At 42.5% G+C, this 13619-nt stretch overlaps 1 protein-coding gene across 1 annotated transcript in view; it reads left to right on the forward strand.

Annotated features, from left to right (window-relative positions):
• The window catches only part of LOC119967399 (intersectin-2-like), a 323719-nt gene that overhangs the window by 282116 nt on the left and 27984 nt on the right, over positions 1-13619 (forward strand). Inside the window, exons 33-35 of the mRNA XM_038799906.1 lie at positions 3017-3115; positions 5368-5535; positions 7352-7567. Of these exons, the coding sequence (XP_038655834.1) occupies positions 3017-3115; positions 5368-5535; positions 7352-7567 (483 nt within the window). The remainder of the gene's footprint in view (positions 1-3016; positions 3116-5367; positions 5536-7351; positions 7568-13619) is intronic.

Genomic DNA, 13619 nt, shown 5'->3' on the forward strand with positions numbered 1-13619 from the left:
TGTGTTCATGACAGACAATGCATTGAACCATTGAACCACCTGGGGAGCAGACTCTCCATATTTCTTCCAGCCAGTTGTAATGCGATGAGAGTTAATACTGTAGTTAGTGATTTGTACATATGCTGCATGAAAAAACTCACAAGTTTTTTGTTTCTTCCCCTCCCCAATCCTCCTAATGTCATCAACTATTTGATGAGTACTGGTTTCTCAATATCATCTAAAAAAAATCCATGGGCTGTGGATAGTACTGGCGGGGCCAGCGTTGTTGTCCATCCATATTGCCCTGGAGAAGGTGATGCTGAGCCACCTTCATGAACCTCTGTAGTCCATTCTGTAGCAATTTGGTACAACTGTGAGTGGCTTGCTCGGCTATTTCAGAGAGCTCTTCAGAGTTAATCATATTGATATGGGTCTGGAGGCCAGACCAGGTAAGGATAGGCTGATTTCCTTCCCTAAAGAACATGTATGAAACGGATGAGTTTTTTAATGACCATCGATAGTGTCATGGACACCATCACTGAGACTAGCTTTCAATTCCAGATTTATTGATTAATTGAATTTAAATTCCATCAGCTGTCGTGGTGGGGGTTGAATCCATGTCTCCAGGGCAATACCATTATGTCACTAACTCCCGAATACCGATCTTCCAGTATCATGCTCAAGTAGACATTATTTTTGCATAGGGACAGTACAACCAAGTCAAATCCAGTCTTCATTCAAGATCCATGCACATGCTTTCTACAGGTAGCTTGGCTGATTTTACACTATGTCCTTGTCTATTGCCCAGGAATGCTCATGCAATAGTCCACTGCACTGACTTGTGATCAGATAAATCAGCAAATAACTGACAACCCACCTGTGCACTGCATACATACACTCATTCATCAGGGAAGCTTACAAGACAGTTATTAATTTGGCACAAGTAATTTCTAATGTACTATCAGACTATTTTAAATACATGTATGTCTAATAAACCATAGAGGTTTACAGAGAAAAAACATTCTGTCTATTGCAGGGGTGGGCAAACTACGGCCCGCGGGCCGCATGCGGCCCGACAAAGGTTTTTATGCGGCCCGCCAATGAGGTGCCCGGAATCATAACCGGCATTTTTGAAAAGCCGCCGGGGAAAAGCCGCTGAAGTAAATGCGCTTATTCAATAAGCGCATTTACTTCAGCGGCTTATCCCCGGCGGCTTTTCAAAAATGCCGGTTATGATTCCGGGCACCTCATTGGCGGGCCGCATAAAAACGCGCGTAGTGGGGTGGATGAGTGGGGCTGTCTCATTGGTCAGTTGAGTTGGGTGTGCGACGAATAGGAGTCCAGGTTACAAACAATAAGCCTTATTATTGTTTGTAACCTGGACTCCTATTGGTCGCACACCCAACTAAACCGACCAATAAGGCAGCCCCACTCATCCACCCCACTACGCGCGTTTTTATCGTTGACTCGGCCAGGCTGTGCTTCTGTCAGTGTTAAGGATCAGCACAAGCAACTTGACACCTGATTTCAACAAACTGGTAAATGACTGCAGTCAGATGCATCATTCTCATTGACATTGTTCTGTTACTTACTGAGTTACTTTGTTTTTCAAATAAATGTGCTTTTTTTTCTTTAAAGACCTTTTATTTTGGCTATTTAAAATATTAATTATTTTACTTAATATACTATGCGGCCCTTTAAAATTGTGAATTTCTGAATGTGGCCCTTGCACGGAAAAGTTTGCCCACCCCTGGTCTATTGCATCGGTACCAGCTACAACAATCCAAAACTAATCTGTCCATTATGCTTTCACAGTACCTTAATTTCTAGTAGTTATCCAGTTTTGGATGTAAGGGTTTCTGCTTCTACCACTTCCTGTACTAAAACATTTAATGCCTAATAATATCCCTAACCTCTTCCTTCCTTCCCTTAGTATAATAATAATCTTTATTGTCACGTAGGCTTGCATTAACACTGCAATGAAGTTACTGTGAAAAGCCCCTAGTCGCCACATTCCAGCGCCTGTTCCGGTACACAGAGGGAGAGTTTAGAATATCCAATTCACCTCATAGCACACTTTTGGGACCTGTGGGAGGAAACCGGAGCACCTGGAGGAAACCCATGCAAACATGGTCACAGACAGTGACCCAAGCCGGGAATCGAACCTGAGACCCTGGAGCTGTGAAGCAACAGTGCTACCTAATGTGCTTCCTGATTCTATATAATGGCCCCTTGTCGCTGCTTCTCTAAAGAGAAAATGTAGTATCCCTCTTCATCCTATCAAACACTTCATAATTTAAAAGACAATCAATTTAATTTAATCAGCCTTTGCTGCTCCAATAGAGATAGGCTCAGTTTTTCAAGTCTCTCCTCAAAGCAATAACTTTGCATCCCTGGCATCATCATGGATAACCCATACTGTACAATATATCTTTAATATCCTTGCACAGGGCATCATCATGATGCATACGGAGAAATATTATACAGCATGTACCAATGGATCTTCTTCTGTCCCTCATTTCTGCATATTCTATAATGAGGCACCCAAAACTCCAGACATACTGTGATTTAACTAGAGTTGCATGTGCATTTATCATAATTTCTGTGACAACTTACTCTGTTTAAATTTATAAAAACCTAAAATGATATTGACCTTTTAATTGTTGTATCTATCTACACTTGCACTTTTGTGGAATTGTATATTGTGCCCCAAGTTTCTACATTCATCCATACCTGTTAGTCTTTCAAATTGAACGTTTAATCCTATTCATTTGAATACTTCCTAAAATAATAACCTATCTCTGTTGCCCTAAAGTTTTTTATAGTCCTTCCTGATTGCTAAACCACCTATCTTTTGAGATTGCATTTCCTACACCAAAGCCCAAATTATTTCTATATGCCAATGAAAAGGTTGGTCTGCTAATAAGATTTAGTTTCTTCTTTCTTATCTGAAGATTTAAGCATTTGCAGTTTATGATCATAACTAAACGCTGAGTGTTGTTCATTTTCAATCAGTTGTTCACTTTTTCTCTCACAGAAATTGGCTTCTGACCCTCGATGTAAAGGGATGCCATTGTCCAGCTTCTTACTGAAGCCTATGCAGAGGATTACACGTTATCCACTGATTATTAAAAATGTAAGCACTTTCTTATAAAATGCTTCCTGGTGATCCAGCATACGATTTGCAGCTGGTCTTTCAGTTATACCATTTGTAAACACTTTATTCAATGCAAAATTAGTATATTTAAATACAGTTAAAAATATATTTTTATTTAAACACGCCTGAGAATTGTGTGCCGTGAAATTTTGCTTTCCATAACTCTGACTGAAGCAGCAGAACTCTCTCCAACTGAAGGTCAAGTTAACCATCTTTACATGGCCATTCACTTAGTCCAGATTTGAGAAGATTCACATTCAGAAGCTGGCTCCCAATATTTACAACAATAAATCTGGGTGGTCGAATCATAGAACCAGCTTTTGTGCATTTTTTTATTTTGTCCAAGTTGAAGTGGTTGCAACTTAGACAGATCACAGACACAGCTTCCCAGAAACCAAATTAAACACTTCCCAGAAAGCAACAACTTTATACTTTAGAAAGTGAAGTCCACTTTAACATGGTATATAATGGGCACAATCTAATGGAAAAGTTTCCAAGCGTCATTTGTGGCGGGTTTTGCTGAGAGTTTCGCCCCGGCTCTGTCGATGAGTTCCCTACCGCTAACTAACCACACTTAGTCACTTTTTGGAGCCCTGGGGAGTTTCTCCCTGGTCAAGCTCGCACATTATTATTTTCAACTCTGGAGTGCTGAGTTTGTTGGCCAGACTAGCTCCTCAGAGATCATGCCATCATTTTGAAAGGAGCCCCTATAAGTGAGCTTGAGGAACCCCACACCCACCACTCACAGGTAATGTCACACCCCTCAACACAACCTTCGGAGGCACGCAGCACCGACCGGCGACTCTGAGCCGGTGTGTCCCAAGGTTCTTGGCAGCTTGACCACCACAGTCGTGTTCACCACCCACTATGGGGGGTCACTCAGTGCCCCCCATTTTCAGGCCTTCCCACGGCCCCCTTCACTCCCTCGCCTTCAAGGATGCCCACCACCCTTCACCCCACAACTTTTTCCAGAGCCCCTTCATACCTGCCCTTCACCCCCCCCCCCCCCCCCCCCCCCCAACCGCCTTTCATGGGCATGGCTCCCCTCAGGCCCTCACCTATGGCAGTGCTACCCAGGCAGTACTCCTGCCAGCCTGAAATGCCACCCAGACACCTTGGCAGTGCCAGGGTGGCAGTGCCAGTGTGCCAGAGGGAGAACCAGGGTGCAATCCTGCCGTCCCTAATCACCCAGGGAATCTCCAAATGCCTGGGAGACCCCCGGGTGCTGTGATGCCTGGTCAACATTTGTGTGCACCACTGCTAATCGGCGTAACTGCTAGCTGGGGAGCCATATAGATCACGGGAGGCTTTTAGGTAGGGGGCCATCCCGTTAACAGTCTCGATTTCGTCCTCAATTGATGATTTTTGGTTTCTAGCCACATCGCAGCGGGATCCGGATCTCGCCAACGGGAGTGGGCCAGTTAGATCGGAAACTGATTGGCGGCTGGCAAGGCTTCCAATTTTGTCCCCTCATATCCGGCACGAAGTGGCCATTAGATCGTGCCAATGACTTGTGAAATAGGTTACCATCTGGAGTGAATAATATAAATGGATTTAAGAGGCAGTTCAGTGTGTGAAGGAAAGGGATTGAGCAGTATGTTGAAAATATAGGTAAATCGGAAGAACACACTGGGCTTTTCATGTTCGTAAGAATGCATTTGTTCTACTGACCCCATTGAAATGCTATTGTAGGTAGGGAAGGTGACATTTTTCTTCAAATGGCATCTTAAAACAGATCGCTTAAGTTACTGAAATATCTCTGTTCAACCAATATTCTGACTCCATGAAAATGCCATGTGAAATTTAACAGAGCGCTTTGAACTTTTTAAGGATGACTCCAGCGAAGATACTCAGATGATATTTAGATAGTCCATTTCAAATGGAAAATAAATTAACAGCAAGGAACCTACACATTTATTTTGTTGCAAAGGAATTATACAAGGCTCATTATTCTGGAATATTTTCAAGAAAACCTACTTTGGAAAAGCCATAAATAGAAAAAAAAATAAGAAGCTCTGGTTGTACCTCCTATGTGTTATAATATCAAACCAGGATATTTACTAGACAATCTGACACTCAAAAGATTTAATTTAATGTACAAAGTTCTCTGAAATGTTCCATTGTGATAAGGCATGACGTAAATGCAAATATTATTTGTAGAAGCAATGGTGGGATCATCACACCTAGATATTCCTAATTTCTATTGATAACTGACTTCACAATAATTGCAGATTTTGGAAAACACTCCAGAGAATCATGCCGACCTTAGCCATTTGATGTTGGCATTGGAGCGTGCAGAGGAGCTATGTTCCCAGGTAAACGAAGGTGTGCGTGAGAAGGAAAACTCCGACAGGCTGGAGTGGATTCAGTCGCATGTTCAATGTGACGGACTGGCAGAGGTGAGGATGCTCGGGTTGCTTCTGTGGTCTGCTGTGAGTTTAATATTACAACAGCCTTCTTGATGGGGACAGGTAAGGATTTGATGCCATTCACCAACTCTGTAATTGAAAAAGGAAGTTCATTAATTCAATCTGACTGACACTCAAATTCATTAAAATAACATGCCTCCAAGTGCTTGCTCCCATCCAGCTCTCCACCTTCCAAATGTGTCTTGCCGTACTTGTTTCTCAGCTGAATGTGTCAGGCAGCCTGCAATCCCCCCACCGAAGCCACTGGTGGCACCAAAGAATTCAATTTCCTGATTGGGATACATCCAATGTTCCTTCTTTCCAATTCTTCTTGTCAGGGGATTTACAACAGCCCCCTCATTTTCGAAAATGGTAGGTATTCTGTTAATCGTTCCCTTAATCATCACCCGCTCCAGTGCATGAAATTTTGATTCTGCCTGTCTCAATAGAGGATCGCCACTTGTTCCAATCCCCATAGAAACCTTTAAAAATAAGTTTGAACTTCCTGTGAATGACTGAAAGAGTTGCACTACAAGTTTTAAGATTTATTTCTGTAACAAGCAAACTAAAAGCAACATTGACTACACACTATTTCAGGAGCCAACTTATACTTTAAACTACAGAAAAGGTTCCCCATTTAATATTTAAAACAACTGAAACTCTCCCTCGCCGTTTATAGGTGTGAATATCATTGAGGAAGGGGATATTTGTGGAACATCCTTCTCCTGTTAGCTGTTTAATTGTCCACCATCATTTGTGAATGGGTGCGGCAAGACTGAAGAGCTTTGATCTGATTTATTGGTTGTTGGATTACTTAGCTCAATCTCCATGCTGCTTCAACATGGCGGAGTACTAATTCATCAGCTGAGGGGGGTGCTTAAGGTGAAAATCAATAGGCGTTTTCCTTGACCGTGCTTTACTACAAGCTTCACAAACATTAACTGCAGATCTGTACAAACTGTCTGTCTCTCTAATTGAATCGGAGAGAAACTTGTTGACATTTTCAAAGTGTTTAATGTATTCAGAATGAGAAATAATCACAAACTTTATTTTGTCTGATCACATTTCTATACCATACTTTTCTCTGCCCACTTAATCCATCCATCACCTTGGAGAATTTGAGTGTTCTCGATTATATTTTGTTGTCCAGCTTCTCGCTGGTGGTCACACAAGTTCTAAGATGTCTCAAACACACTGATCATTTTCCATAATAATTAGTCTTCTCTTTCAAATGCTGTAATCAATTTAATTCATTTTCCAAAAGGCATTAAGGATCAATAGGACCTCTGGAATCTTGTTCAAATTGCGATCAAATGTAATCCTTGCCATTCTATTGGGAACTGTTGAGGGGAGGGGGGGGGGGGGGGGGGGTGTTGGCGGGGATGTGTTGAAGATACCAGTAGTTGAAACAGTACATTGAATCCTGAACAAAAGGCAAAATATTAAAAGGATAGGACATTCAAAGCAGAAGGTAAAAATGGGTTGGATAGACAGATCACTTTCTAGAGATATAGCGCACTGAGAAATACACGGAGGAGACAGGTAAGTAGGTTGATTTGTCGCAAAATGACAGATTTTAAATTGAGTCCGATATTGGATTTCAGAACGTTGGGCCTGAAGATTTGAGTGAACTGCTTTCAGCAACTAAGAACCAATCACATTATTTTATTCAGTAATTCCAGCTTCCTTCCAATACATGCTCAATTTCTGGAGGGTGCCTGCAAGTAACACCAATTTTTTTGACTTGCATATTGCAAAGACTATAATTTGTTGGTTAATTTAACATTATTGTTTGCTTATTTTTCAGCACATTATTTTCAACTCCATAACAAACTGCTTGGGACCACGGAAGTTGCTGTATAGTGGAAAACTTTACAAAACAAAGAGCAACAAAGAATTATACGGCTTCCTATTCAACGATTTCCTGCTACTCACTTACATAGCAAAACAAACATTTATTTCATCAGGTTCTGAAAAACTCTTCAGCTCCAAATGTAACTCACAGTTTAAAATGTACAAAACGGTAGGTTGGTAGAAGCAAATATCACCCCAAGTGAACTTTAAATACATGATTCAAATGTGGCTTATAAGCCCAGAGTTAGCACTGTTTTATTGAAGGCAGGCAGCGATAAACAAACCCTGAGCGTTTTCGCCCTATATTGGGCCTTTTCTTCCAAAGACACTCAATCATGCTTGAACAACACCTTGCCTTCATATAGCACCATTAATGTACTAAACCGTTCTGAGGTGCTTCTTCGGAGCATTTGACATGAGCCACATGAGGAGATATTGGGGCAGTTGATCAACAACTTGGTCAAAGATGCAGGTTTCAAGGAGTATCTTAAAGGAGCAGAGAGTGACAGAGAGAAAGAAAGGGAGACGTTTTGGGAGAGGATTATAGAGCTTAGGATCCAGGCAGCGGAACTCTTCCTTCTTTGGACATAGAACTACAGGTGGGCGAGAGAATTGTTGAAAAGATCCAAGTGAGTAGCGTTAAAAACTACTTGGTAGAAAGCATGAAATTACGAAAACTGAGTCAGAAAAATGAAACCAGCTTTAGAGGGTTCAAAATGAGGACCAGGTGGCAGAACCACCACTTAAAAGAGCAGGTGAAAAGGACCCAGAGGCAGTAACCACCACCTGGAAGTGCAGGCGTGAGATCAGGTGAAATGCTTGTTCTTGTCAGCTTGAATCGAGTATGTCTCTTTTGTGGGGACCATCAATTGGGTCCAATGTGAATTTGAATTGTTTTTTGGACAAGCAAGGAGATGAATTAAGGGCTTACCTAGTCCACCCTGCGCATTGGTTCTGTTTCTCTGAAAAAGGAATCAATTTTATTTTAAAAATCATATGGAAGAGCATCAAATTCAGTCCAGTCCCTGGCTCCAAAGTGAAAATGCGAGAAATCAGTGTGACAACACAGGTAAGTGATTGGCTGGTGAATGTTTTGCTTGTTCATCTTCAGAGCTTGCATAATCTAATAATAATTGTAAGTTTTTGTTAATTGTGGTAAGGTTCACTAGCAGTAGTGAAGCGAGTAGCAATGTTTATTCATTATAAATTAATGTTTATTCATTGCGTTTATTAATTATAAATTAACTCCGAAAAATAAATAAATTGACATGATAGAGATGAAACGGCAAGTGATGTGTTGCGATTGGAGAATGTGGGAGCTCCTGGATGACGGTGTGATCCAGGGCAATTACATGTGCAGTAAGTGTCCATGGTTTGAGGAGCTTCAGCTCAGAGTCAATGAGCTGGAGGTCAAATTGCAGATACTGCGATGCATCGGGGAGCAGGAACCTTTATACCAGGACACAATCACATCCTTTAGGTTAGAATCATCTGATTTGATCCGTGGTTAGGGACAGGAAGATGTGACTGCGAGTGAGGCAGGTATGGGGAACCAGATGATTGGAGGAGCTTTAGCTTTTGTAATTGTTCAACATGTTCAATATTCTTGCAGCCTGAATGAATGAAAGTGATGTCTGTAGGATGGATGAGCATACTGACCATGGAACCATGGTATAGGAAGCCATTCAAGCGGGAAGAGTTGATAGGAATGTAGTGCTAGTTGGGAATAGTATAGTCAGGGGGATAGGCGCAGATCTGTGCAGCTGAGAGCAGGGTGTCCAGATGGCTCTGTTGCATTCCTGGTGCCAGGGCTGTTCTGGGCTGGAGAGGAACTTGCAGTGACAAAGGGGAGGACCCAGTGGTCGTTGTCCTCATAGGTACCAACAACATAGGTAGAACTAGGAAAAGCTTTCTGCTGAGGTTGTATGAGCAGCTAGGGGATAAATTAAAAAGCAAAACCTAAAAAGTAATAATCTCTGGATTATTACCTGAGCCACGAGCAAATTGGTGTGGGGTGAATAAGATTAGAGAGTTAAATGCCTGACCCAAAGACTGGCGTGGGGAGAACTGGGTTTCAATTTATGGCGCACTGGTGCCAGTACTGGGGAAAGTAGAACATTGGGACAAAATTCACCTCAACCATGCTGGGATGAGTGTTCTGGTGAGTCGTATGACCAGGGCAGTGGAGAGCACTTTAAACGAAATAGTGGGAGCAAGAGATTAAGTTTGGGAAACTGTGATAGATTAAATAAAGAAAGCAAAGCAAGGTAGGAATAAGAGAAATGATGATCAGAGTGTGGCAGGAAGGGATTGAGGGTACAAACCTAAGAGTGCACCAGAGAATAAGGCTAGAGGTTACAAAAATAGTACATAGACAGAACTAAAGGATCTATTTGAATGCATATAGCATTCAAAACAAAACAGAAGAAATTGCAGCACAAATAAATATGTAAGATCTGATAATCATTACAGAGACATGGCTGCATGATGACAAAGACGGGGACCTGAATATTCCCTTGACATGTAGGAAGGACAGGAAGCTATGAAAAGGTGGGGGGGGGGGCTATTTCAATTAAGGGAGACATTAGTACAATACAGAGAGATTACCTTTGTTCTGGAGATCAAGATGGGGGCAGCAGGGTAGCATGGTGGTTAGCATAAATGCTTCACAGCTCCAGGGTCCCAGGTTCGATTCCCGGCTGGGTCACTGTCTGTGTGGAGTCTGCACGTCCTCCCCCTGTGTGCGTGGGTTTCCTCCGGGTGCTCCGGTTTCCTCCCACAGTCCAAAGATGTGCGGGTTAGGTGGATTGGCCATGCTAAATTGCCCGTAGTGTCCTAATAAAAGTAAGGTTAAGAGGGGGTTGTTGGGTTACGGGTATAGGGTGGATACGTGGGTTTGAGTAGGGTGATCATGGCTCGGCACAACATTGAGGGCCGAAGGGCCTGTTCTGTGCTGTACTGTTCTATGTTCTAAGATGTACTCCATTTGGGTAGAAATGAGAAATAGTAAAGGTAAAAAGGTCATTTGTGGGAGTGGTTTAAAGGCCTCCTAACAGTCGCATATTCTAGGGTGCTGAATACAGGAAGAAATAATGTGCGAAAGGTATGGCAATAATCATAGGTGATTTTAGTCTACTTAAAGATTGGATGAATCAGACTGGCAAAAGTAGCCTGGAAGATTAGTTCATAATATTTTCAGGATAGTTTCTTAGAGCAGCATGTTCCAGCATCAACCAGAGAGCAGGTTATACTAGATCTAACGCGCAATGGGACAGGATTAATAACTAAACTCATAGTGAAGCGTGCCTAAGTAGTAGTGATCATAATAAGATTAGATTCAACATTCAGTTTGAGAGAGGAGTGGATCTAAGATTAGTCTTTAAAACTTAAATAGGGGCAATTATGAGAGTATTAAGATAGCTGCCTAAAGTGAGCGAGAAAATTAGGTCAAGGGATAGGTCAGTAAAGATTCAGTGGCAGACATTTATGGAGATACTGCAGAATACTCAGAAAAGATACATTCCAGTCAGAAAGAAGACTTTTAAGGGATGGGCGCACCATCTGCAGCTAACTAAGGAAGTTAAAGATAGCATCAAATTGAAAGAAAACATGATTCCACAAAGATGAATGGCAAGTCAGAAGATTAGACAGTCTAGAGAACAGCAAAGATTATTAATAAGGAGAGAGAAAGTTAAATAAAAGTATAAAACAGATAATAAAGAGTAAGTAAAGTGAGCAAATGGTCCTCTAGAGTGAGAATGGGGAACTAATAATAGAAAACAAGGAAATGGTGGATGAATTGAGCAGATATTTTGCATAGAGGATACAAATAACATCCCAGAAATAATAATGAATTAGGTTAGGGGCTGGTTTAGCACAGGACTAAATCGCTGGCTTTTAAAGCAGATTAAGGCAGGCCAGCAGCACGGTTCGATTCCCGTACCAGCCTCCCTGAACAGGCACCGGAATGTGGCGACTAGGGGCTTTTCACAGTAACTTCATTTGAAGCCTACTTGTGACAATAAGTGATTTTCATTTCAATTCATTTTTCATTTCATTCGAAAGGGGAACAAGGAACTTAAAACAGTTATGATCACCAAGGAAATCGTACTAAGAAAATTATTAAAACGAAAAACTGACAAGTCCCGAGGTCCTGATGGACATTACCCTAGAGTTTTTAAAGAAGTGGCTGCTGAGATTGAACATAGAACATACAGTGCAGAAGGATGTCATTCAGCCCATCGAGTCTGCACCAACCCACTTAAGCCCTCACTTCCACCCTATCCCCGTAACTCAATAACCCCTTCTAACTTTTTTGGACACTAAGGGCAATTTAACATGGCCAATCCACCTAACCTGCCCATCTTTGGACTGTGGGAGGAACCCGGAGCACCCTGAGGAAGCCCACGCAGACACTGGGAGAATGTGCAGACTCTGCACAGACAGTGACCCAGAGGGGAATCGAATCTGGGACCCTAGTGAAGCCACAGTGCACAAGTGCATATTTTAAAAATACTTTTATTAAACATTTTTTGATCAATATAAAACAGGAAATCAAGCAGAATAGTCCCCATCACCCCCCCAAAAAAACCCAGCCCCACTCCCTACAGCTGACGGTGACTAGTTCTTTAAGGTACAAGATGGCTGCCATATTTTGTAGAACTCCACAGTTGCACTCCTCATAACCTACTTAATTTTCTCAAAGTATATTAACTCCATATGTTCCCCCAGCCATACTGGAGAAGCTGACTACCACTCCAACAGAACCCGCCTGCGAGCAGTCAACCCGAAGGCTAGGACATCTGCTACTGCTCCCATCTGCAGCTCCAGCAGGTCTAACACCCCGATTATGGCCTCTAAGGGACTGGACTCAAGTTCAATTTGTAGAATCACTGACATGACGTTGAAGAAGGAGACCCAAAATCAGACTAGCTTAGGACATGCCCAGAATGTATGTTCATGGTTGGCTGGTACCCTCCCACAGCGCTCAAACTTATCCTCCACTCCCTTAAACAGCGGACTCTTCATTGACCTTGTTAAATGCGCCCTATGTGCCACCTTCAAATGTATATGCCCAAGTCTTGCACACAAAGTATGGAATTCATCCTTTGCAGGGTTTTACACCTCATCCCTTCCACCAATTCCAAACCCTCCCCCCCACACTCTTCCTCACACTTGGGCTTAACTTCCTCGAGGCACGCTTCATCCTCCGCCAGGACCCTCCCGTAAATTCCCAAAATATTCTCCGGCAAGCGACAGGACCCTTTTCAACAACCACAGTGGTGACATTACCAGGAATGATGGGAAAATCTTCCTCACAAAGTCATGAACCTGCAGATACCTTCAGTTTTCTGACTTCGGGAACTTAAATTCTCTTGACAGCTCCTCAAAACCCGCGAACCGCCCTTCCATAAAGAAATCCCTCATTCCTTCCACCCCTTTATCCTCCCAACCTCTAAACCTGGCATCTAATCTTGTCGGCCCGAACATATGATTAGCACAAATGGGCACCAACTTCAACACTGCTCCTAATTTAAAGTGCTGCAAAAATTGTCCCCATATTTTCAATGTAACGACCACCAATGGGTTGCCCGAGTATTTTGTTGGAGAAGACAGAAGTGAGGCCGTCACCAATACCCACAGCCCCAATCCCCTACATGAACCTAACTCCAACTTTACCCAAACTGCCTCCTGATCCCCACACCAGGCCAACACCTTCTCCACATTTGCCACCCAGGAATAGTATATCAGGCTCGGCAATGCCAATACCAGGTCCCACTGCTGGGATAGTTGATGCATTGCTTTTAATTTTTCAAAATTCCCTAGATGCTGGAAAGGTTCCATCATATGTGGATGAAGGGGAACCTGGAGATGTGCTATATTTAGATTTCTGGAAAACATTTGAGAATTCGTAATATCAAAGGTTACTACGCAAAATAATAGTTTTGTGGTAGTATGACTGAGGTACTACGGTACCTGGAAGTGTGAGCTGCTATTGGTGGAGAAGGCTTGCTGACCATTGGCCCAAGTGTTGTCTTCCCATTGGTCGAGAGGAAAGTATCTCCGTCTATGAGGCGGAGTATAAGAACCCGTGTTTCCCAGCAGCCATCGTTCTTTCTGTACTAAAGCTACTGGGGACACTTCTTGTAGATTAAAGCCTTCGATTCGGACTACTCCTTCGTTTCTGTGTTCATTGATCACGCATCAATTTAATGTACACG

Source organism: Scyliorhinus canicula, chromosome 6 (assembly GCF_902713615.1).
Source record: "Scyliorhinus canicula chromosome 6, sScyCan1.1, whole genome shotgun sequence".
Classification (NCBI taxonomy): domain Eukaryota; kingdom Metazoa; phylum Chordata; class Chondrichthyes; order Carcharhiniformes; family Scyliorhinidae; genus Scyliorhinus; species Scyliorhinus canicula.